The 26,096-nt window shown below is 46.6% G+C and overlaps 1 protein-coding gene across 2 annotated transcripts in view; it reads right to left on the bottom strand.

Moving 5' to 3' along the window:
- BID (BH3 interacting domain death agonist) overlaps positions 1-26,096 on the bottom strand; it is a 506,113-nt gene that overhangs the window by 94,999 nt on the left and 385,018 nt on the right. For both annotated transcript variants that reach the window (XM_085652162.1, XM_085652163.1), the window contains exon 4: positions 16,022-16,234. In XM_085652162.1, coding sequence (XP_085508288.1) covers positions 16,022-16,234 — 213 coding nt within the window. The remainder of the gene's footprint in view (positions 1-16,021; positions 16,235-26,096) is intronic.

The raw sequence follows: 26,096 nt of genomic DNA, 5'->3' as shown, positions 1-26,096 counted from the left end.
GAGTATTTTCCTTGTAACCGCTCCTTGAAAGTCAAGTGGCACAGAAGGTGAGGAATATGCTACTTACCAGTATGCATCTGTTCTTGGCATGTAGAGCTGCAGATCTATACACTGTGCATAGATCGCCATCTGGTGTTGGGCCCGGATGTTTGCAGTTTGTTTTTCCTCTTGGAAAGTCTTTGGAAGTCACGAGGTTGGTGACTCATCCTTTGGTTCGTATTGCGCATGTGCTTCGGCTCCATCCTCAGATTGTTTTTCGCCAGCAGGGAAAGATGGAGCGTAGTGATAACAGTAAAGAAACCCATGTGTGTTATATCTAAATAAGATAGACTGGAACGGATACAGGTAGCCGGGGAGGCGGGTGGGCGTGTATAGATCTGCAGCTCTACATGCCAAGAACAGATGCATACTGGTAAGTAGCATATTCCGTTCGAGGCATATGAGCTGCATATTATACACTGTGCATAGACTATATAGCAGTACCCAACCCTAGCGGCGACCACCGGCATCCGTTGCAGTTGTTTGGAACAGTGTTTTTAGTACAGCCTGGCCCACACTAGCTTGTTGCTTGGTTTGCACATCTACACAGTAATGTTTTGTGAAAGTGTGCGGTGTTGACCATGTCGCTGCTTTGCAGATGTCATCTAATGGTATGTTCACTAGAAAAGCCATAGAAGCCCCTATCTTCCTTGTAGAGTGGGCTTTAGGGGGAACAGATAGCGTTCGTTTTGCTTTGTGGTAGAAAATCTGTATGCATTTTACAATCCACCTAGCTATCCCTGATTTAGAAATAGGGTTGCCTTTATGTGGTGGAGAGAAAGAGACAAATAGCTGTTTGGTTTTTCTGAAAGGTTGTGTTCTTTGGATGTAGTAAAGTAAGGCCCTTTTAACATCCAGTGTGTGTAAAGCCCTTTCCGCAACAGTTTGAGGATGTGAGAAAAAGACTGGTAATTCTACCGATTGGTTCAGATGGAAGGGAGAAATGACTTTGGGTAGGAATTTTGGGTTGGTGCGGAGTACAACCTTGTTCTGATGCATTTGGAGAAAAGGTTCCTGTATAGTGAGTGCTTGTATCTCACTAACCCTTCTAAGGGAAGTGATGGCCACTAGAAAAGCTGTTTTCCATGTGAGAAATTGCAGCTCACATTTATGTAATGGTTCGAAAGGTGGTCCCATTAGCCTTGTGAGAACTATATTTAAGTTCCAGACAGGTGAGGGTGGTACTCTGGGTGGAATTACTCTTTTGAAGCCTTCCATAAAGGCTTTGATGGCAGGCACCCTGAAAAGTGATAGGTGCTGCCTGTTCTGTAAGTAAGCAGCAATTGCTGCGAGGTGTAACCGAATGGATGTATATTGAATATGCTACTTACCAGTATGCATCTGTTCTTGGCATGTAGGGCTGCTGACATTCATATCTGTGCATAGATCGCCGCCTAGTGTTGGGTCCGGATGTTTGCACGTTGTTGTCCTGGAAGAGTCTTCGAAGTATCCTTGGATAGGTGACTCCTCCCCTGGACTACAGTGCGCATGGGCATCCTCTCCATCCTCAGATTGTTTTTCGCCATTGTGGCAGTGATGGAGTAGATACAGAAAGTGATGACCATGCTTGCAGTAATTCTGAGAGCTGCAGCTGCGACAGGCGCCGGGGAGGAGGGAGGGCAATATGAATGTCAGCAGCCCTACATGCCAAGAACAGATGCATACTGGTAAGTAGCATATTCAGTTCGAGGCATGTGGGCTGCTGAATTCATATCTGTGCATAGAATACATAGCAGTGCCCTCTATTGGCGGCGGCTACCCGTGCCAGCTGCAGCGGTCTGAAAAAGTGTCTTGAGAACAGCCTGTCCTACAGCTGCCTGCTGTTTTGATTGCACATCTACACAATAGTGTTTTGTAAATGTGTGTGTAGTGGACCATGTGGCTGCTCTGCATATATCATGCAGGGGAATATTTCCTAGGAAGGCCATGGAAGCCCCCAACTTACGTGTTGAGTGGGCTCGTGGTGGAATAGTTAATGTGCGTTTTGCCTTTTGATAACAGATTTGAATACACTTAACTATCCATCTGGCTATCCCTGCTTTGGAGATGGCGTTACCTTTGTGGTGTGGGGCAAAGGCAACGAACAGTTGTTTTGTCTTCCTGAATGGTTTAGTCCTGTCGATGTAGTACATGAGGGCCCTCCGTACATCTAGTGTATGTAGCGCCCTTTCTGCAACAGTTTGTGGGTTTTGGAAGAAAACGGGCAGTTCAATAGTCTGATTCATGTGGAACTGCGATATTACCTTGGGCATGAATTTGGGGTTGGTACGTAGTACGACCCTGTTGGCGTGAACCTGAATAAATGGCTCTTGAACGGTTAGTGCCTGGAGTTCACTAACTCTTCTTAGGGAAGTGATCGCTACTAGGAAGGCCACTTTCCAGGTAAGGAATTGAATCTCGCATGAGTGTAGAGGTTCAAATGGTGGACCCATCAGGCGTGTGAGGACCAAGTTCAGGTTCCACATTGGAGCCGGTGGGTGACTGGGTGGAATGACCCGTTTGAGCCCTTCCAAGAATGCTTTGATGGCAGGCACTCTGAATAGAGAGAGGTGCTGCCTGGTTTGCAGGTAGGCTGATATTGCGGTCAAATGGACACGTATAGAGGTGTACGCCAGATTGCATCGGTATAGGTGTAAGAGGTAACAGATGATGTTGTGGATGGATGCGTCCAGCGGGTTGATGTCATTATTACCGCAATAAATGACGAACCTTTTCCATTTGGCTGCATAGCAAGCCCTGGTAGTGGGTCTCCTGGCCTCCTTGATGATGTCCATACAGTCAGGTGGCAGGTTGAGATAGCCAAACTCTAGGACTTCAGGAGCCAGATCGCCAGGTTCAGCTGTTGCGGATCTGGGTGCTGAACCTCTCCATGGTTCTGCGTCAAATGCGCGGGTTTGATCCGCAGCCTTTGATGCGGCACCACGGAGAGTTCGAGGAAGGTGGTGTACCACGGCTGGCGTGCCCACGTGGGAGCAACTAGGACGAGTGTCAGGGAGTGTTGTCGTAGTTTGCGAGCCACCAGCGGTATCAGCTGCGCTGGGGGAAAAGCGTACGCAAATCTGCCGGACCAGTTCATCCATATCGCATTGCCCTGCGACTGCGGATGTGGGAATCTGGCGGCGAAGCTTTGGCATTTTGCGTTTTCGCTTGTCGCGAATAGGTCTATCTCTGGATGACCCCACTGCTGGAAGTACGGTTGGAGTACTGATGGGTGTAACTCCCACTCGTGCATCTGGTGGCTGTGTCTGCTGAGCAGATCCGCCATCTGGTTGTCCTTGCCAGGGAGGTGTTCCGCCATGAGGAACATGTTCCTCTGAATGGCCCACTTCCACATGCTCTGAGCCAGATGAGACAACTGTGGAGAGTGTGTTCCTCCCTGCTTCTGTATGTAGTACATGGCAGTCATGTTGTCCGTCCGGATCAACACGACTTTGTTGCACAGATGTACTTTGAATGCCTTCATGGCCAGGAAGATTGCCATCAGTTCCAGAAGGTTGATGTGCATCTTCTTCTGTTGTGTCGTCCATAGTCCCTGCACTGTGTAGTGGAGTACATGAGCTCCCCATCCCTGGAGAGACGCGTCCGCTGTCAGTACTATTTGCGGAACAGGCTCTTGGAACGGTCGGCCCTTGCAAAGGTTTTGTGGATTCCACCAATGCAGAGAGTTGTATGCCCGACCGCTCACCAACACTAGGTCTTTCAACTGTCCTTGAGCCTGATTCCACTGACGTGCTAGGCACTCCTGAAGTGGGCGCATATGTAACCTCGCGTGCGGGACTATGAAGATGCAGGAGGCCATCATGCCTATCAACTGCATAAACACTCGCGCTGGAAGCGAGTGATTGTGTTTGAACTTGGAGATCAGCAGTTGTATGCTGTTGATCCTCACTAAATTTGGCTGAGCTGTGGCCGCCAGAGTGTCTATAGTCGCACCTAGGTACTGTTGTACGTGTGCGGGCTGGAGATGGGACTTTGGGTAATTTAGTGAGAATCCCAGACTGTGAAGAAGGTGAATGGTGCGGGACATGTGGCTTGCACATTGCTGGGCTGACTTCGCTTGAACGAGCCAGTCGTCTAGGTAGGGGTAGACGTGTATATGCTGCCTCCGTAAATGTGCTGCCACCGTAGCTAGGCACTTCGTGAAAACCCTGGGCGCTGTTGTCACGCCGAAGGGAAGGACCTTGAACTGATAGTGCTGCCCCTGAACAGTGAACCTGAGGTATTTTTTGTGTGAGGGGTGGATGGGTATGTGAAAGTACGCATCCTTGAGGTCCAGTGAGGCTAGGAAGTCTCCCTGCTTGAGAAGCGGAAGGACTTGCTGTAGGGTGAGCATGTGAAAGTGCTCCGAAAGAATGTACTGGTTCAGGGGTCTCAGGTCTAATATAGGCCTGAGCGACCCGTCCTTCTTTGGAATTAAAAAGTAGAGGGAGTACACCCCTGTACCCTGCTCGTGGATGGGGACGACCTCTATAGCGCCTTTTAGAAGCATACTTTGCACCTCTTGCTGTAAGAGCGTTAAGTGCTCTGAGGACATAGGACGGTTTCTTGGTGGTATTGTGGGTGGAGTGGAGGTTAACTCCAGACAGTAACCGTATTTTATAATATCTTTGACCCACCTGTCCGTGGTGATGGAGTTCCACGTGGACAGGAACCTTTGTAGTCTTCCCCCGACAGGTGTTATGTGGTCGGGAGGAAGGGAGAGGGCGTCACTGCTTGTTCTGCCCTTTGTACTGGAGCCACGATATCCACCTCGGGTGTTTTTATCGTAGGTGGTCTGTGTATTGCCTTTGTTATACGTTGGTTGTGACCCCTGTCCTCTACCTGCCCCCTTGTTTCCGGGCCGACGAAAGGAGCCGCTCCGAAAGGACTGAGTTTGGAGGGCGCCCATGGACTTTGCAGTGTCCGTGTCCTTTTTTATCTTTTCGAGTGTGGTGTCAACCTCTGGGCCGAATAAATAGTCGGGGTTGACGGGCTGGTTCAGTATGTTATTTTGTACCTCAGGCTTGAATCCTGAGATTCGTAGCCAGGCATGTCGTCGCAGCATGACGCTTGTGTTTATGGCCCTGGCAGCCGTGTCTGCAGCGTCTAGTGCACATTTGATGGAAGCATTTGTGAGTAGCTGCCCCTCTCTGATAAGAATTTCTGCACCTTCTTTGAACTGGTCAGGGAGATGTTGGAGTAGTTGTTCCAATGTATCATAGTGCGCTCTATCGTAGCGAGCGAGGAGCGCTTGAGTGTTGGCTATGCGCCATATGTTGGCAGCCTGGGCGGCAACTCGCTTGCCGGAGGTCTCTAGCACCTTGGACTCTTTGTCCGGGGGAGGAGCGTCACCTGTCGTTTGCGAGTGTGCCCTCTTGCGAGCATTCGCTACGACGATGGAGTCGAGTGGTAATTGTCCTTTGATGTAAGTAGGATCCCCAGGTGCTGATCTGTATTTTTTATCAATCCTGGGGTTTATCACTCGTGCCCTGGTGGGTTCCTTGAAAATGTCCTTAGCTGGTTTGAGGACCCCCTTCAGCATTGGCAGAGTTTTTACATGCCTTTCTGAGGATGCAAAAGTGTCCATTAGAAAGTCATCCTCGATGGTATCTGAGTGAAGCTGTACCCCATGGTTATTTGCAGCACGTTCAATAAGAGCGTTGAAAGCCGCAGTATCCTCCGTGGGAGATGTTTTGGCCCCATAGAGTTGTGGGTCCTGTGTATCGAGAGGTGCACCGGGGTCTGCAGGGTCGCCCCAAGTTTGATCAGGGTCCTGCTGGTCATCAGGGTCTGTGTCTACATGGTAGGGTGCTTGGTCATCCATGTAGTCCTCCAATGCATCCGTGTCGGAGCGCGTGGGGGAGAACCGGCGTGGATCCTGGTAGGAGGAATGGAACGGTTCATAAAGGAGAGGTTCTGATTCCACCGGCAGCTTCCTTTTTAGTGGGATCCTGAAAGGGTCCAATGGCGGTTCCGAAGTTATTCTTCGGTCGTGGAGAATCATCCTGCCAGTGTCGGCGTCGATGACCCGTGACGGAGACGTCTCGTCCGGTGGAGCCGGAGTCTGGGTAACCCGTGTCCTGAGTTGGAACATCTTCGGGATTGTTGACGGAGGCAAGCCGAAGGTAATGTTGGCTGGCCCCGTAGAGGTTGCTGGAGCTCCGATCGGGCCGGAACCCGACGGGTCTTTGAGGGCCGCCTTGGTTTTGTTGCTTTGCGTCGCAGCAGGCCGCACTTGGGGCGCCTTTGAGGCTTTGGCACCGGGCAGATTCGTGGATTTTTTCGGTGCCGGCGGGTCCTCGAGTCGAGGTGTGGAGATCACCGTCGACGTCCTCGATAGGTGAGGCATTGGCGTCGTCGAGGGAGCGACGCGAGGCGAAGCGGGCGGTATTGCCCTCGGTGTTGTTGGCGTCGGTAGCCGAGTAGGTTTCTCGGTGCCGATGGCCTTTTTCCGCTTGTCGACTCCGATGTCGCCCGATTCCAGTTCGGCACCGAAGTCCCTCTTGGTGCGGTCGGTGCCGACGCGTTGCGTTGGCGTCGAAGGCGTGGAAGGCCTCGATCCCACTAGCGCTACTTTCAGTTTCGGTTTCGTATGAACCGGAGCAGCTTGCGGTTTCGGTTTTGTGGTAGGGAAACCAGCTGGCTTATGCAGCAATGGCTGCTGCTGAACGTCCGAGGCCGGGCCCGAGGGCGGGGCCGAAGAACTACGGGATGGGTCTCGGGTAAGGCCCGAAGGCGATCCCTCGACCGGAGCCAAAGGCTGTGGCGCTGGTGTTTCTTCGGTTTGAACAGGTAGGCCTTGTTCATCATTGGAGCTACTCTCTTCGGCCCCTAAGGCCTCCTCGTCATCTCCTACCTCGGTGTCGTCTTCACCTCTGTGGAAGAGTGACTCGTCGCCCTCGTCCGATCCGGGGTCGTGTTCGGAAACGGGACTGGAGGGTATGACTTCTAATTCTTCGACGTCGGCCTTGTCGAAGATGTCTGTTGGGGCCGGTGCCGCGTGCCGCGCCTCGAGTCTCGCCGCTCTTCGGTTCCTTAGAGTCTTTTTGGAACGGAACCGGGCACAGGCCATGCATGTCGATTCGTCGTGGTCCGGCGAAAGGCATTTGTTGCACACCGGATGGACGTCGATGTGTGGGTACTTCGCATTGCATACCGGACACCTTTTGAATGGCGTCCTGGATTCCATCGTCGAAGTAGTCGATGGACAGGTAAATGCGAAAGAAGTCGGTGCTGAAAGTTAGTAAACTAGCAAAATGCTATCGAAACCCGATCGATAAACAGTACCGACGCGAACTAAAGGCCTTTTGGCCTCGACCAAATATTTTCCTAACTTGAGCTAAGATAGCACATCCGAACCCAATGGCGGAAAAAAACAATCTGAGGATGGAGAGGATGCCCATGCGCACTGTAGTCCAGGGGAGGAGTCACCTATCCAAGGATACTTCGAAGACTCTTCCAGGACAACAACGTGCAAACATCCGGACCCAACACTAGGCGGCGATCTATGCACAGATATGAATTCAGCAGCCCACATGCCTCGAACGCTACGTTACACCTTTGTAGATGGAGCAAGTAACATATGATGTGCTGTATGGACACATTTAGAGGGTTGATTGTGTTGTTATGGCAGTAAACAACAAATCTTTTCCACTTTGCAGCATAGCATGCCCTAGTAGTAGGGCGTCTAGCTTCTCTTATAATATTCATGCAATCAGTGGGAAGGTTAAGGTATCCGAATTCTAGGACCTCAGGAGCCAGATCGCAAGGTTCAGCTGAGCTGGGTCCGGGTGCCTGATCTCTCCATGGTTCTGGGTCAGGAGGCATGGTGAGAGGTGTAACTTTTGGTGTGATACTACCGAGAGTTCCAGTAGTGTGGTGTACCACGGTTGTCTGGCCCATGTTGGAGCTACCAGGATGAGCGTGAGGGAATGCTGTTGTAGCTTTCGCACCACTAATGGAATTAGGGGGAGAGGTGGAAAAGCGTATGAAAATTTGTCTGACCAGTTCATCCATATCGCATTGCCTTTGGACAATGGGTGTGGATATCTGGCGGCGAAGCTTGGGCATTTTTTGTTTTCGTGGGTGGCGAAGAGGTCTATCTGAGGATGGCCCCACTTCTGAAAGAACGGGTGAAGAACCTGTGGGTGAAGTTCCCATTCGTGGATCTGTTGCGTTTGTCTGCTGATCAGGTCTGCCATGGTGTTTTGGACTCCTGGGACGTGTTGGGCCAGGAGAAAGATTTCCTGCGGAATTGCCCATCTCCATATGCTCTGTGCTAATTGAGAGAGCTGTGGAGAGTGTGTGCCCCCCTGTTTTTGAATGTAGTACATGGCAGTCATGTTGTCTGTACGAATAAGGACTGCCTTGCCTACAATCTGCGTCTGGAAGGATGTTAGGGCTAGAAAGATTTCCAGTAACTCCAAATGGTTGATGTGGAGTAACTTCTGTTGCGGCGTCCATGTGCCCTGCACTGTGAGATGTAACAGATGAGCTCTCCAGCTGGAGAGCGATGCGTCTGTTGTTAGGATTATTTGTGGAACCGGGTCCAGGAACGGTCGACCTTTGGAAAGGTTTGTGGTGTTCCACCACTGCAGAGAGCGATGGGTGCGACCGTCTACCAACACCAGATCTGTCAGTTGCCCCTGGGCCTGGTTCCACTGGCGCACTAAGCACTCTTGTAGTAGACGCATCTGGAGTCTTGCATGAGGCACTATGAAAATGCAAGAGGCCATCATCCCTATCAGTTGCATAAACACTCTTGCTGGGACAGAGTGTTGAAGTATGAATTTTTGACACAGAGCCTGTATGTTTGCAATCCTGGCAGGATTGGGATAGGCTATGGCTTTTGAGGTGTCTATGGTGGCACCGAGGTATTGTTTTGTGTGTGATGCTATCAGGTGGGACTTTTGGTGGTTCACCGTGAAACCTAGCTGGTGAAGTAGTTGGATTGTAGCGGCGGTGTGGTGCACACATTGGTTGTAGGACGTGGCTTTTATTAGCCAGTCGTCCAAATATGGGAAGACGTGAATGTGCTGTCTTCTGAGGTGTGCCGCCACTACTGCTAGGCACTTGGTGAATACCCTTGGTGCTGTTGTGACCCCGAATGGGAGCACCTTGAACTGGTAGTGTTGCCCGTCCACTACAAATCTGAGGTACTTTCTGTGAGCATGGTGTACTGGGATGTGAAAGTATGCGTCTTTCAAGTCCAGTGTGGTGAGAAAGTCGTTCTGGGAGAGGAGTGGAAGAACCTGTTGAAGGGTTACCATGTGAAAATGGCCTGAATGTATGTAAGTGTTTAGAGGTCTGAGATCTAGAATAGGTCATAGAGTCTCGTCTCTTTTTGGAATCAGAAAGTACAGGGTGTAGACCCCTAAATTTTGCTGATTGATGGGGACTTGCTCTATGGCTTGTTTTTGCAGGAGGGAGATTACTTCCTGTTTTAATAACGTGGCATGTTCTTGTGACATTGGGCGTTGCCTGGGTGGAATGTTTGGGGGGGGGTAGATGTTAATTCTAGGCAGTACCCTGAATGAATAATTTGGGTCACCCATCTGTCTGAGGTGATGGTCTCCCAGACGTGAAGGAAATTTTGTATTCTGCCCCCGATCGGAGTGGGATGGTCTGGAGGGAGCGGGGGAAAGTCATTGGGTAGGCGGTGTGGCAGAGCGGGCGGTATTTGTTTCGCCTCTGCCTTTATTATTATATCCTCTGTAGCCGCCTCTTTGATATCCCCTTGTGAAGGTGGACTGAGGAGGGGATTTGTAGGACGTGGATGCGCTATCTGAGGAGTATCCTCTACCCGTGCCCCGAAAGGAAGAGCGGCGAAAGGAGCGCCTAGGAGTGTGTGACTGTAGGGCTCCCATGGATTTCGCCGTATCAGTGTCTTTCTTCATCTTCTCGAGGGCTTCATCAACTTTTGGACCAAATAAATGTTGTTGATCAAATGGGTGGTTCAATATGGAGGCTTGCACCTCAGGTTTAAAACCTGAAACTCTTAGCCAGGCGTGGCGACGGAGGAGGACACTGGTGTTTATGGCCTTGGAGGCTGTATCTGCCGCATCTAGGGCACAGCGTATAGAGGTATTAGTTATAGTTTTTCCCTCTTGAATCAATTCCTTAGCCTTATTTCTGTATTTTTCAGGGAGATGGTGCATGATGGTTTCTAGCTCATCATAATGCGCTCTGTCGTATCTGGCCAATAGCGATTGAGTGTTGGCGATACACCATATATTGGCGGCTTGTGACGCAGTGCGCTACCCTGACGCTTCTAGGAGCTTGGACTCTTTGTCAGGTGGTGGTGCTTCACCTGACGCCTGAGAATATTATCTCTTCCTAGCTGTAGATACCACTAAGGAATCCAGTGGTGCAGGGCCTTTAATGTATGCAGGATCTGTGGGGGCGGCTTTATATTTTTTCTCTATACGTGGGTTTAGGACCCTAGCCCTGACTGGGTCTTTAAAAACCTCTGGTGCATGTTTGATTTCTCCTTTTAGCATAGGTAGTATAGCAGTAGACCTATGTGCAGTATCGAAGGTGTCTAGGAGAAAATCTTCCTCTACTGGGTTAGTATGTAGCTCTACCCCGTGATAATGTGCCGCCCTCTGTAGTAGGTGGTGAAAACCTAACGAGTCTTCTGGTGGGGATGGCCTGGATGGATAAAGGTCATCCTGTGGGACATCTGGGATGTCCGGATTGTTATAGTCATCCCATGGGTCTGGGGATCCAGTAGGGGTGGGGTCTTGTGGCACATCTGCTGGATCGTAGTAAGGGTCCCCTTGATCATCATGGTCTGGAGACAGGGTCGGAGAGCGATGAGGCAGGGGTGGAAAAGGTGGAGGTGGGGAGGGTGGAGGGGGTGGAGGAGGTGGGGAAGGCACTCTGAAAGGGGAGGTAGCAGTGTCCTTCCTCTTTGGAGGTGGAGGTGGAGCTGGTTTGTCCAAGTGTCTCTTTTTTGAAGACAGTGTCAAATGTCCAGTTTTTGGATCCTTGGTAAGTGTCTTTTGCAGAGGATCCGGTATGAATAGTTCTTGCGACACTGGTTGTTCGGTCGGCGCCGAGGTTTTCGGGGCTGACGGCTTTTTAGGCTTGTCTGTTCCGTGCTTTTTTGGGACCTCCGATTTTTTGTTCGGTGCCGAGAGAGGCTTCGGCACGGAAGTGTCGGCACCGCGGGCCTTATGATGTTTGGTCGGCACCGAGAGGGCAGGTTTCGACACCGAGGGCTTTGGTGCTGAGCTCGGTGTGGAGGTGGAGGCCGATTTTTTCTTCGGCGCCGAAGGGTGTTTTTCGGCACCGCTGGTAGGCTGGCTCGAGCCCGAGCTGCCGGAAGGCTTAATAGGCTTCTTTACCGGGCCCGATGGTGGGGTGTTAGAAGCAGTGTCCTTGGTCTTGCCTAGGCGCGAAGGCGTGACCGAAGCCTTTTTGGGTATCGGTGTGGGAGGGGGTATAGTACTCACGACCCTCTGCGCCGGGGTGATGTCCTCCACTTCTGAGACGTCGGCCTCGGAAGCACTGACGAGGTCGTCGTCATCTTCTTCGATGTGCTGCTGTCCCGGAGCTTCGACGTCGTCCCCGAAGATGTCGACTGGAGCGGAGGTCGAGGAGTGCGCCATGTTGCGTCTGGCCCTTCGATCTCGAATAGTCTTTTTCGATCTAAAAGACTTGCAGGCGGGACAGTCTCGAGGCTCGTGTTCAGGGGAGAGGCAGAGGTTGCACACCTCATGAAGATCGGTGTGGGGGAATTTGGACCCACATCGAGGGCACTTCTTGAAGGGAGTTCTTTCCATCAGCCGAGACCGGAGCCGGGATAGGCCCGAAGGCTGCCGTCGGCGACTGGAATCGAAGAAGTGTCGAAGAGAAGGTGATTAAGATGATTTGTTATCTGAAGAATCTCGATAAGCGAGGATTTTGCGTTGATCGTTGAACTGGAAAAGTTCGGAACTGGAGCGCGAAGTATTACATCTGAGCCCGATGGCGGAAAAAACCAATCTGAGGATGGAGCCGAAGCCCATGCACAATACGAACCAAAGGAGGAGTCACCGACCTCGTGACTTCCAAAGACTTTCCAAGAGGAAAAACAAACTGCAAACATCCGGGCCCAACACCAGATGGCGATCTATGCACAGTGTATAATCTGCAGCTCATATGCCTCGAACATACTGTTTTGCAGAAAAGAATCGCGCACTAATGGCAGGCGAGGGCCGGGTTCACGTGGAGCCTGGGAAGGAGGGGCAGAACATTTTTTGGAAGCTGTTTTCAGGGGGATAGTGTTGCCCATTAGGCGGAATAATGAAACCTTGTTATAACAGCTGCAGGGTGTTGGTTACAGCGTCAGCATTCCTTTGGTAGGTCCGCATTTGTGTGCATGCTTTTTGAAGCACAACTTTTAATGATAGCAGGTGTGACCTTTCACCCCTCCCAACTGGAGAACCTTATTGTCAGAAAGCCCTTCTCCAAATATGCAAGCAGAACACGACAATTATTTTCTGTTATGTCTCGGAGCGAAGTGAAGCTTATGCGGGGGTGGGGGCAGGGGCGCACACCTATGATTTTGGTGCCTTTGCTAAGGTGGGGATCAGTGTTTAGCTTTATAGATTGACAGCCGTGAATAACAGCGCTATTAGGCCGTCAAGAAATTGTGACCTTTTACTTACACAGCACTTTGCCCCATGGGCTACCTAGGCCCTACCTAAGGGGTGACTTATGTGCAATAAAAGGGGAGTTTAAAGCTTGGCACGTAGTTTTAAATGCCAAGTCGACATGGCAGTACACTGCACACACAGGTCTTGCAATGGCAGGCCTGAGACATGGTTAATAGGCTACTTATATGGGGGGCACAATCAGTGCTGCTGGCCCACTAGTAGCATTAATTTACAGGCCCAGGACACATGTACTGCACCTTACTAGGGACTTATAAGTAAATTAAATATGCCAATTGGGGATGAATCAATAGTAACATGTTTAGGGGAGAAAGCACAAGCACCCCAGCACTGGTTAGCAGCCGTAAAGTGCACAGAGTCCTAAAGCCAACAAAAACGAGGTCAGACAAAAATAGACGGAGGCAGGCAAAAAGTTGGGGGAAGACCACCCCAAGGCTGTCAGGTCTAATACACAATCTCTGTAAAACCTGGTACCAATGGAAATATTCGTTTTGGTGATGCTCGGAGTTGTACCGTCTCCATAATCACCGACAGAGACAACTGTGGTACTTCAATCTGAACATTAAGTTTTGCTGCTCCTTTCACCTTTCACCAATACGTCGTGAAATGGAAATGATCTGAAAGGAGAGGGTGGAGGCGAAGTCGGTGTGTAAGATGTATCTGTGGAATGACCTTTAGATGTACGTGGGTAAGTTGAAGGTGTTCTCCTTTTTCGCTTACGTGGAGTATGCACTGAAGAATGGACTTATACAGCAATGGTGACATTGGAACATTCTGGGAATCCCTACGTTGTGGTGTGGGATGGTGCCAGCGGGTTGATGGGACAATGCAGCAGTGGAGCATCTGGCAGAGGAGGCAGTTGTAGACGTTATAGCGATACTTGCAGCTGGACATAATGGAGGTTCATCCATGGGAGTCCCTGCATCAGAATGCATAATATAAATGGTATACACTGACCCTGAAGGGTGCCTTGATGTCAGTCATATAACAGATTCCAGTGTCATAGACATTCTTGTAGCTGAGATATGTTTCAACGCCAACAACGGAACCCGAAGAATGAAATGGTTTCGAGTGATGACGTTGTGGTGTCTGTGCTGGACAGGACCAGTGGTGTGGTGGAACCGGTGTGGTTACCATCATCATTGATGGAACCATTCTCGCCGTCGTAGCGGTTTACGTTGGTTCTGTAGTGGTCGTGACCAGAGTTGTTGGGAGTCAGCTTGCAGTTTCTTGATGGAGTACACATCGATGCTGATGTCTTCGATGCTGACTCTTTTTGACATGGGGTTCTAAAGAAACCTTTTCTCTCACACATTTGAGACACATCACAAATAGTTAAGGCACAATGAAGCGAAAGAACATTTCCTAAGAGGGAAAACCACAGGAATTCTCATGAAAAATGTCGAATGAAGTGTAAAGTGATCAATTGCTGCAGAAAAATCCTCAGAAAAAATGTGGTTAAGAACCTATGAGGTATTCTAGGAACCAGTCAGCACAAGCCGGTAAAAAAGAACTGAGCCTGAAGCTGCTGGCTCTGCTAAAGGTACAGTATATACTGAGTGCAGCTGATGCACTTTTGACCTGACGGGCATCACTTACCCCAGACTCAACCAAACGCAGTGGATTGATCTTTGTAATACGAGGGTCTAACAATGCTAGACAATATTTTCAATCTTCTCAAGTTTGGTACTTTTTGTCCTCATACTAGTTTTGAGTGTTCCATCTTGTGACAGTCTTTAATAAAAAGTTATTTTAAATTTAAATAAAGTGTAGAATATATCTGCATATCTGAAAAATAATTAAATAAAACATGCCTGCTTAAGTACCATTTCAATTCACCATTTTAGAGCAATTTAAAATTGAACAAGGATGAAAATGCCACTCCTCTACGAAGGCAGTTGCTCAAACAAAAAATGACACAAATACCATCACATACTGCAGTCAATCAAGCAATTTGCAGGATAGAGAAAGAAAATTTAAATAGACCTTCCATTTAGACTAGACATCTGTTTAACAGTGAGCTCGGAGGAATGATCATGAATTCAGAGAAAATACCAACAATGTAGATCAAGCATTACAAGTAATATTGCCATCTCCATCAGGAGATACTCTATAATATTCATGAAATGTAGGATAGAGTAGCAAGCTGAAGCCCAACCTTAGAGGAGAAACTAAAGCCTAATGACTTGTGGTTGAAAATGTCTGACAAAAAATTGATTATGCCGGAATATGGGACCTACAAGTGTGCCCCTTACCAGTGGAAAATCAGGAGCAATTCTCAGAAAAGTATGCACATATAAAACACTGACCAAAATGATAAAGATAAATACTGCTTTACATCTATTATTGATGAAAAGACACAATGGTGCACCAAAGTACTGAATCAAAAGCTTGAGAAAAAATAGAGCTAAACTGGTTCCTCTGCTGCAATGAGGTAACAAAAAATAATGCACCACTCCCTTCCATATTATTATCTACTGCCCCTAAGAGCCAATAATCTCACGGGTACATAGATCTTAAGCTGAATATACTCTACCCCTGTGCTGCTAGGGTGGGCAATGGCTATGTTAGTCCCTTTCTATGATTACTTTTCAGATTTGAAAGTCGCCCTCCTAATAATAGTAACAAACATTAAAGGAGCAGTCACTCTTTTTCTATGGGTGCTGCAGTTGTAAACTGGTTATTCTTTGCTTTAAGTTCCAATGTTTAAAAAATAAATGTATTTTTTTGGAGAATTTTGAAAAACAATTATATTTTACAAATAAAAATGTGAGTGTTACTGAGGTTCTGTTTTTCGATTGGGGATTATTCTATAGTCATGACTCTGGATACGATTCCTTGGTGGTGGTGTAAGGCCTACTTTACTTGATAGGTCTGCATTCTGAGCACAAGTCCAGTCACCCTAATTAAGAGCATTTTCCCGAACTATTATATATGTCGATTTTGAGATAAATGGTGTACAGCACTTTGCCAGCCCAGCCAACTTCAGTGCATGTGGCAGTTCATGATAGCAAATCTCAGACCTGAATACAAGCGCTGGAATCTGTGATTAATTGTTGTGAACACATTTTAATAAACACCTCTGTGAGGTGCAACTGCTGTATGTACATTATAAATATTATTTCCAGTCGAAATAAATTTCAAGCAAAGTGATGTAAATGACAGCATACTAAAGAGGCCTGCTACCTTACAAAGTTTGCATCAACTGTCAAATAATGTTTGTGACAGGACCTATAGAAAATAGAGAAGGGAGGAGGAAGAGGACAGGAAGGAAGGGAAAACAGAAGGAGGTTCTGGAGTGTTAAGGTTAATGCAATACAACAAAAGGATTATATTGTTCTTACCTGTCTTGCTAAATGATCAATGGAAGAGGGGAGATGATGGTTAATAAAATCCACTGTTCTCCAAAAGACACGTCGGAGAAGACCTGGGACGCAGCAGGACACTTTTCTGGCCAGAATCATTGCAAGTAGCAGCTTGGCTTTCTCCAGTTCAATTCCTGCTGGAACACTTAGTGCCAGATTGTCAATTACTGTACAAAAACGTAGATCCTTATCCTTTGTGAGGAAAACAGCAGAAACAGGGAGAAAAGTAAAACTGAATTTAATATTTTAGTCTACGTTTATGCATGTAAGAAATGTGATATATTTTTTTTAATTTGGAAAAGATATGCATCTTTGACAGTAGCTCCCCAACAAAAGTATCTCCCCTCACATTTGTAAACTAAAGAGGCATTTCCACTGACAAGATTGTGACGAAATACCATTACTTATTTTTTCAAATATTTAAAATCTGAAATTGACATTGTGTGTGAGTGTGAGTGTGAGAGACCGAGAGCGAGAGAGAGCGAGAGAGAGAAGATCCGACTGAGGACGACGGGGCATACCGGAAGTGGATAGAGCGGACTGTGCCGACTCTATCCTCATCGGAAGCAGGCGGCGGTCTAGCGTCTGAACAGACCGTGAAGAAGGGGCTACGGACGTATGCGGAAGTGAGGTGCCTAAATGGGATGCCGGGAGAACAGGGAGAGAGAGAGACAGTAGCGGAGAGGAAGAGCGGGAGACGAACAGCGAACAGAAGAAGGACGAAGAACGAGAGAACAGTGGAGCGGGACGGACCGAAGACTCAGAGCGGCAGCGGAGGAAGAACAGGAGGCGAAAAACCAGCCGATCCGGAGACAGAGAAAGCACGACATACCACGTACATACCCGGTGGGCAGGAGGAGGGAGAAGACGCCCCGGGTCTTCATACCACGGCCCAGGAGGGGGGTCGCGGTCTCAGGCGAGTGACACTAAAGGGATCGTTTTGGTGGGGGTGGTGGGGAGGCACAGGACAATAAGGCACAGGAGTGTGTTTGAATGCTTTGTTTTCTGGCACTTCTCCGATCTATGCCACACTCCTTTCGGTGACGGTAGCACAATACTTTTAGGAACCAGACCAGAGCTTGACCCTTTGTTTTGTCTTTTCTCTTCCCCTGCACGCCTCCCCGGTGGTACGAAACCCAGAAGAGGAGGACGGATAAACCCGTAGAAGACCACCCCGGAGCTGGAGATTGGATGATGGTGTGGGGGGGGGGGGTGTGTGCGGGGGGTGTGTGTGTGTGTGTGCGGGGTGTGTGTGTGTGTGTGTGTGTGCGGTGTGTGTGTGTGTGTGTGTGTGTGTGTGTGTTGTGTGTTACTATCCTTGTGGGGACTTGAGTATGATAACACACTCACGCTGTGGGGACTTGATTGCACTGTGGGGACCTGAACCCAGGTCCCCACAAGGCAATGTCTTCTAAATGATAAAAAAATGACTTCAAGAACACCTGTGCCAATTTTTACAACTTTTCAAAAACTGACCTTGTGGGGACCTGTGTTTCATCAAGTGTGTTTAAATTTTTGCTCAGCTCTGCCCCTGTAGACAGGTAGCGGTACTGCAGTGTTAAACACACTTTGCATTTAAACACACTTTGCTCTGCAGAATCACATACTAGCAGCAGATAGGACAGACATTTGGAAAAGCTCAATTGCTTGTGTCTATCCAAGTATTTTTCATGCATATTAACCTTTCCTCTATTTATTAAAATAAAACTTTATTAATATGAAGCTATTGAATTTAGACTTTTTGTGTCTGAAAATTGTTAGTGGTTTTATGAACATTGCTAAAGCAGTTTGGATCAGTTTCAAATCCGAAAATGTTTCACTATTGCCATTTGATGCATCTCTGCAATTAAACAATGATGGTGCTTAACACTGTAATTCAATTTAAACTTATATGATCTTGTTTTGCACATAACTAACAGGCATCAATGCCTATTGTTACATTTTACCAGGAATTCAGAGTCTTTATTTTGCTTTTTCTTTGTTTGGATATGAATATACACAATATAATATGTTATTTTAAATGATGGCTGGATGAGTGAGTGATTTGGAGTTGCATTTCACTAAGGGCTACGTTCTTGCAGGCAGGGAACTGAAGCAATGTTATGTCCAGAGTACTGCAAAGTTAATTTTTACCAGAAAAGGCATGCTCTTATAACATTACTGAACTTCTTGGAATATATATTCAAATATTGTCATAATATGTGACTGCATTTAAATCATTTGAATTTTTTTTATTTAAAACTGTTTCTAAGGCTTTACAAATTAAAACAGTTTTTTGACATTCCAAAGGGTGGGTGAAGAACAATCATATGAAAAGGAGGATGCACCAAAATAGTTTTTTTCTCTCCTGAATTGGTGAGAAGCGAGGATTTATGTGACACCACATATGCTAACTTTGTATTGAAAATGGGTGAAGTGCAGTTATCTAGCAAGCACTAGGGTTTCTGATTTCAATAGTGCAGCAGGTGTAGTGGCACTGGGACCAAAAGCTCCAGGCACCCCACTAAACATCTAATATTGCTATATGTTATTCCTAAACTGGCAAACCAAAAGTGCAGTTACCTTGAAGACAACAGGGTCATGGTTTAAATGGTGCAGGAGGTGCAGTAGCACCAGGCCCAAAAGTTGTCAGAACTCCTCTAAACACATAATATTGTTATATTCAACTACTAAACAGGCAGTTAAAATTGCAGTTAAGGGGCTTGCTTTGAATGGTGCAGCAGGTGCAGTGGCACTGGGGTCAAAAGCTCTAGGGACCCCACTAAACACCAAATATTGCTATATTTAACTACTAAATAATCAGTTCCCTTGCAGGCACTAGGGTCATGATCTCAATGGTGCAGCAGGTGCAGTGACACCAGTGCCCAAAGCTCTAGGAACCCCTTTAGACACCAAATATTGCAATATTTTACCACTACACGGGCAGTCACAAGTGCAATTACTTTACAGGCAATAGGGTAATTTGAATGGTGCAGCAGGTGCAGTGGCACTAGGGCCAAAAGTTGTCACAACTCCTCTAAACACATAGAATTGCAATTACATCAATTAATTCAATTATTTCCCACTTTAATTTCATTTTTAAAAATGTTACTATTAATTGCCCGCACTATACGACTAGTAACAGCACAATATATTGTCTTTTTGTACACAAACAAGTCATAACACTTTAACAGACTTTCTGTAACTTATATTGTACAACTACTCAGCAAGCTACATCTTACAACGAAAAAACAGCTTATTATTAATCACATAGGTGAAACCTAATACATTTACCAATGCTTGTTTGTTTTGTTTACATGTGTTTTCTTTCTTTCCACTTCTGAATTGTGTTCTGCTTCTTTTTCAAATACATGCCCTCATCTGCTCTGTGTTTTTGTCATCCCTCTTCTTTCTGTTGCTTCTCATCCCTTCCCTTGCCACTGGTTAATTTCAATCACTGCTGAGTGCAAAGCTGACTTCCTACCCCTGCCACTCTGCTCCTCTGTTGGTCTCCTGTCCCTCCTCATCCTGTTTTTAGGAGATCTTGGCAGCTGCGATTTCCTACCAGGCCACTCCTTTTCTTAAGTGTGCTTTCATTCACTTTTTAAAAATGTACCGCTCCATGGTGCAAATCTGCCAACCATGAATGGAAAATTAAAAAAGAAATTGCTTATGCATGCGTTGTGACACATGCACACACATACATCATCACGTTGGGGCTGCCATAGCGTCATGATGCATAAATGCACGTGTGGTGATTTGGGCGCACACATCATACCACTAGGTTTTTTGCCCCAAAAGAGGAGACCTATTGCTTTGCTTGTATTTGTTGTTTTTTATTTTTTTTATTCTGGTGCTTGTGGGCCTGTAGTTGTACAGAAAAAGGAAAGATAAAAGTTTCAGATGCGTTTGTGCGCTAATATTAAATGAAGTTAATGGTTCAAACTCATACAAAGTAGCTTACATTGTGTGAATTTCAAAAACAACCTACCGTTAATGCATGAGTTTAAATCGGTTTGTTTTTGAGCAACTGTTTACAGACTTTATAGGAAAGATGTTTCTTTCACTAGGGATATGCAATTAATTTTGTTAGGTGAATTCTATTATAGTCGTAAACGTGGCTTGTAGATGGTAGTCGATTTTTGAATTGGGTTTCGAAGTCAAGCGATTAAGGTACCGAAATGTCTATTTCCTCTTTTCTGGGAATGAAAGTTACCGCTCTGTCTTGGCTAACTCTGCAACCTGAAACATGCAGGCAGTTGTATCCTGTTTGCAGCCCTCCAAGTGTACCTGTTGATATGCAAGTTGAGAGCCTCGCCCTGGCCTCCGTTGTCATGACTATGGCCGAGGAGAGGTGTGAATGTGCTCTACCCCAGAATCAGCATAACAAAGGGCCGTGAGCTTGACTTTGCCAGCAGTGAGCGCCTTCCCGGGAAACACCTGCAGCAGGCAGCAGGCTCTAGTTGGGAGGGAAGAGATCCAGGGGCTGGTGTGTTGTCACACGAAGCTGTCTGCACACGAGTTTAGCATATAAAACACTGGCTTTTAGGTAAAGGTTATAGCCTTGAATTAAGTACGGCATATATGTTTGCAACATGCTTTTCTGTGAAAAACTAACTTGCTCAGAACTTTGACTCTCAAATGTCCAAGTAAAGCAAGGTATAGCTACATATACAACAACTTGTGATGGCTATTTTCAGTTTAGTTCCAAAACACAATCCTCAAATTTTAGTGCTTTCTCCACATGCAAAAGGCTTTGATGTTGCAAGCTGCTCTTATCAAAATTCTAATTTTACACTAAATCGCTTTAAGTTTTAAAATGTTTAATGATGTAATGACGGGCACAATGACAAGAGCAATCTGAACTTGATAAACCTAAATCAGAGTGCTACATGAAAGGTGAGTGTTCACAAGCGTGGCGTAAGTAAAGATTTAGCACAAAAAACGATTTATTTTGCATTTCTATATGTCTTTAGATAGTTTATATACAAATGAGCATTCATAGCTGAAAGTATAGCAGGTGAAGAAAGAATGAATTATGAATTTTCTTAGAAGAATTTAAAGTAACAGTTTGGCACTTGACACTTCAGTTTTAACAGTGTCTCCTGCGCTAAATAATTTTTTTTTGCACATTTGAGGAAGTCGCTTGATCTCCACTCTTGACTGCCTCTATATTCTACAAGTTCCTATCATATCCTTGTACCTGTAAATCTCTCTACTGGTGCTGCATGCATTTTTCCGTGTACGGCACCTCATGTTTGGGAAGCTCCTTCTAAATAAAATTCTTCCCTGTACATTGTCCCGCAGTTCCTGGAAATTATAGGTCTGCTCTATTTACCGCTGACTTTAATTTTGCTGATGTTTTGCAATCAGCCATTGGAGATAGACACATGTGACGTCATGGACACAGGGGAAGACTGACAACGAGAGACAGTGGAAGGTAGACATGGGAAGATATGGAAACGGACAGATGTAGGAAGACAGAAATACACAGATAAAAAGAGAGATTAATATAGGATGCTTGGACTCGAGTAGACATGGGGAAAAAAATGTATGAAAAAAAAATCAGATAGGCACAAGAAGAAACAGACTTGAGTACTCACTGCCACAGGCATTGGACATGGAGACACAGAATGAACACTATGGGAGGACAAGTCATGAGGTAGTGACAAGGGGAGATATAGACACAGAAAGCAAAAATGGTACGGTAAAAGCAGGAAAGCACACTGAAATGGGCATTCACTGCTAATGAGACAGGCTTACATTGACTCTGATATAGGGAGACACAAATATAGGCACAGAAAGAAATTAGCACTAACACAGGGACACTGTATCAGTGAAAAATAAACTATGAGATATGGCCGTAGGATAGAGCAATGGAAGAGGGAGATGTAGCGAGGTCCGAAAAAAGATAGAGGTATGCGTTAAGACTTTCCTGGAGTTAATCGAAGAAGTTACAGCACAAAATGAGGAAGGCTGTTTCCCTGGTAAGTCTGACCATCAACTGTCACCCAGAATTTCCTACCATTTAATCTCACGCACACATCAGACTTGCACAGACTCCAGAACAAACCATACATTCCAGACTCTCCGCCATTATGTACCATTCCACTGCCAGCTCTACCACAGCAGATACCAGTGGCAGCTCCTTTGCTAAGGCGGAGGAGCGTCACCCCACTGCTCTGCAGCAGTTAAAGAAAGGAAAAAATAAAATGATAACGTAATGTTATCATTTTATTTTGTCCTCCTGCTGTGGCAGCTTTGCGTGAGGGGGTGGGGCTGCAGAACAGGTGAGGAGTGGTAGAACCCTCCTAAGTGGCAATGAGTGTTTGGACGGCCCTCTCGGGCCGCCCAAAACAGTCATGCACACTTTCCCTGTTCTCCAAGCAGGCTGCATTACATCCTGCTTGGAGAACATGCCCACCTCTCCAGCCCCTGGCTGAGCGCCATGTCACGGCGCTCAGACCAATCTGTGATTAGTCAGGGGAGTCCAGCTGTGCTTCCTGTTCCCGGAGTTGGACGCAGGAGAGCAGGAGCAGAGACACAGGACCCGGCGGCAAGGTAAATGTTTATTTTATTTTTAAAATTACATTACGACCTGCGACCGCCCCACACGCCCACCCCGCCCCGCCTCCCGTGAGCCATGCCGGCCACCACTGGGAGATACAGACAAGACAAAGATATATTACTATAGGAGGACAATCGGTCATGGATATCAGTTTGGGGAGTCAAAAACTTTAACAGGGTTATTCACAAAGGTAAATAACACATGTAATTTACTTTTTCACTTTTGAGTTAGAACTTTTGGTTATTCGCTAAATCTGAGTGTAAAGCTACTCTAAAGGGTAGTCCTATATGTCTTCACTTCCCAAAGAAGGGAGAGGAGCCAAATTTACAAGTGTAAGGTAAGTTACTACTACTAAAAGAGAAATAGTAAGTCCAGCACCACACATGTTTAACTACTGATACTGCACTCACTCATTAGGACTGGTCTTCGTAGGAGGGACAGCTCTTGCACTTCACAACTGGTGTTATATAACAGTAATGGACAATACCAGCACTTGTCATGATGGCTGATATATTTGTGAACAGGATTTTCTCACAGTAGTTGTGACTTTACAAGCACTTCTCTTCTGGAATGCCGTCCCTTTTATGGGGTGTACCCATGGGACATGGCACTTAGTGGCACAACCAAACAGCAAAGCACAAATATGCCTTATAACCTTCCGTTATTCCACTCCTAACAGTACTTCCCAACAAAATTCATCACACATATAGATCCATTATAATGCATTAGACAGAACACTTCACATACATCCCAGACAGACGTGTCATATTGTCTGTTATGCAGTTGCTTCTGTGAGACTACATTTTTTCAGCTTTACCCCCACCTTTTCCCCCCAATTGTTTGAGTGCTAGGTACTGGAGTAATGACTCTGTAGTGCCCTGGATTCTGCTGACGAGGCCTTAGTGCATGTGGTCTGATACATTTAATTGACTTATCCCCAAATGACATGAGGTAACTTAGTATAAATCCATAGTATATAATACTATGGATGTACCCAGGGCCTGTAAGCTAAGTGTCCATCATAGTTGCTGCACTGATTGTGCCACCACAAGTGTGACAAGTGTGCAAAGCCCCAAACTTCCTTTTAATATATATGTTATCCCTAGTGCAGGGTTAATTAGCCCTAAGACTGGGTGGCTCATATTAGAAAGAAAGACATGGGTTGTGTTTTTACATGTCCTGACAGTAAACACCATGCATTGTCATTTTTACTGTGGAGAGGCTACTGGCCCTCTTGGCGAGTATGGAGTTTCATGCGGATAACTCTGGAGCGCTAACTTCCAAATGCTACAACTAAATATTGTACTTCCATGGTATCGAAAGAAGAAGTGCATTAAAACCCATGTTGTTGCTCAAGTCGAAATTAATGTCGCTAGTTCGCAAATGGCAAATTTAGAAAGTTACCACTTTGTTGCCCAAAGTTGTCCATAACCATTTTCTGCTGCAAATAGCTGTTGTCCTCTAGACAGATTCTGTTTTTATGTAAAGAGGTGTGAAGGGCTCGCAGGAAGAGGAACAAAGGACCTGCCTAGGGAACCGGTGCGTCGTCCTCCTGGCAGGATGGCCAGAGTGGGTGTGAGCCCAAAATGACGAGCTTCAAAGGGGACACCGCCTTTGAAGGTCAAATGGCAATCACTGTGAAGAGGCTGTTCTTTTGTTTTAGCAGACAGGCTGTCATCTCGTACATAATTCTCCCATATCTCACAAATATTCATTGTCTTTGTGCTGAATTGGCACCCCTGAAGGGTTGGGGAGACCCTGAGAGGGTTGAGAGCCTCCTGCTCCGCAAAGGCTGCAGGACCCTGCGTTACGCCTCGGTTTACCAGCAGTACTAGTTTGGTGAATACAGATGTGATGTTAGTAACATACGCACAAACGCATTTACCACCAACATATTGATTCTAAAATAGTGTTGCAAAAAAGGTGGGGGGGAAATATTGTCAAGACAAAGCCATAATATAGTTTCATCATCAGGTTACCAGTAAAATCAGTATTATGTATTCAGGACAAGGGTTAGATTCAAGGTTATTCCAAGGCTTAAGTTCAGGTCTAAGGGTTGGCTCAAGGGCTGCAATTAGGCTCCTGGCTTTGGCAAGATTCAGAGCTAGCTTTAGGTTCAGGGCTAGGATTAGATTCAGGATAAGGGTAAGATTCAGGGTTAGGTAGTGTGGTTATGTGTGGCAAGGAGGTCCGATATGTCTTCTGCATGCACGACGACAGCATGAACACTGCTCACTGTGAAGTGACTTTAGTTTGGTCTCCAAAAAGTAATTGAGAGATGTTAAGATTCATCCTGTAATGTATAGGTTAATGTAATTTTCACATACCAATTTAAAGAATGGTTGCTCAAACGATACTAGGAATGGCCTCTCTACCACACACTCCTTGTTCTGCATGGGAAAGATGAGCATATCTTATCCTTATGAGTATAATCCATGTACTGTGCAAAATATGATTTTCTAAAACCTATTCACAATTCTTAGTCTAAGAAACAGATTAATATTTTGTTTATTCAGAATAGGTCTGGGCTTAAAATTCCGCTCCGCTCATGGAGTTTGTGGAGTTTTTCCCACTCCGCACTCCACAGTTCCAAAAAAACTCAGCGGAGTGGCATAGAGTAGAGTGGTATAGAGTGGCATAGTGCAGAGTGTTGTAGAGTGGAGTGGCATAGTGCAGAGTGTTGTGGAGTGGCATAGAGTAGAGTGGCATAGAGTAGAGTGGCATAGAGTGGCATAGTGCAGAGTGTTGTAGAGTGGAGTGGCATAGAGTGCAGTGTGCAGAAAACTCCACAAACGCCGCGAACGGAGTGAAGTTCACCACCCAGGTCCACTGATTTTACAGCACCGGACAAACACCCGGTGCTAAAAATATTTTGTCTTTTGGTTTCATCTTAATTTATGAACAAAATCCTAATTTGCAAATTTTGTGCATCCACACAAATTGTAGGCAAATCCAGACTTTTTTTATTTATATAGTAGTGTTTAAGATTATTGAGAGCAAAAAAGTAATGAATTGAATGCTTAGGTTAACCTCAGTTTCTGAAAACTCCCCTGGATGGAGTGGAGTGGAGTGGCGTGGCGTAGAGTGGCATGGAGTAGAGTGGCATAGTGCAGAGTGGCATGGAGTGGAGTGGCATAGTGCAGAGTGGCGTGGCATGGAGTAGAGTGGCATAGTGCGGCGTGGCATGGAGTGAAGTGGCATGGAGTAGAGTGGCATAGTGCAGCATAGTGCAGAGTGGCATGGAGTGGAGTGGCATGTCGTGGAGTAGAGTGGCATGGAGTAGAGTGGCATAGTGCGGCATATTGCAGAGTGGCATGGAGTGGAGTGGTATGGAGTAAAGTGGCATAGTGCAGAGTGGCATGGAGTGGAGTGGCAAGGTGGAGCATAGTGCAGAGTGGCATGGAGTGGAGTGGCATAGTGCGGCATAGTGTAGAGTGGCATGGAGTGGAGTGGCATGGAGTAGAGTGGCATAGTGCAGCATAAGGCAGAGTGGCATGGAGTGGCATG

This window comes from Triturus cristatus, chromosome 4_1 (genome assembly GCF_964204655.1).
Source record: "Triturus cristatus chromosome 4_1, aTriCri1.1, whole genome shotgun sequence".
Lineage (NCBI taxonomy): Eukaryota > Metazoa > Chordata > Amphibia > Caudata > Salamandridae > Triturus > Triturus cristatus.
This window is presented reverse-complemented; position numbering and strand designations above follow the sequence as displayed.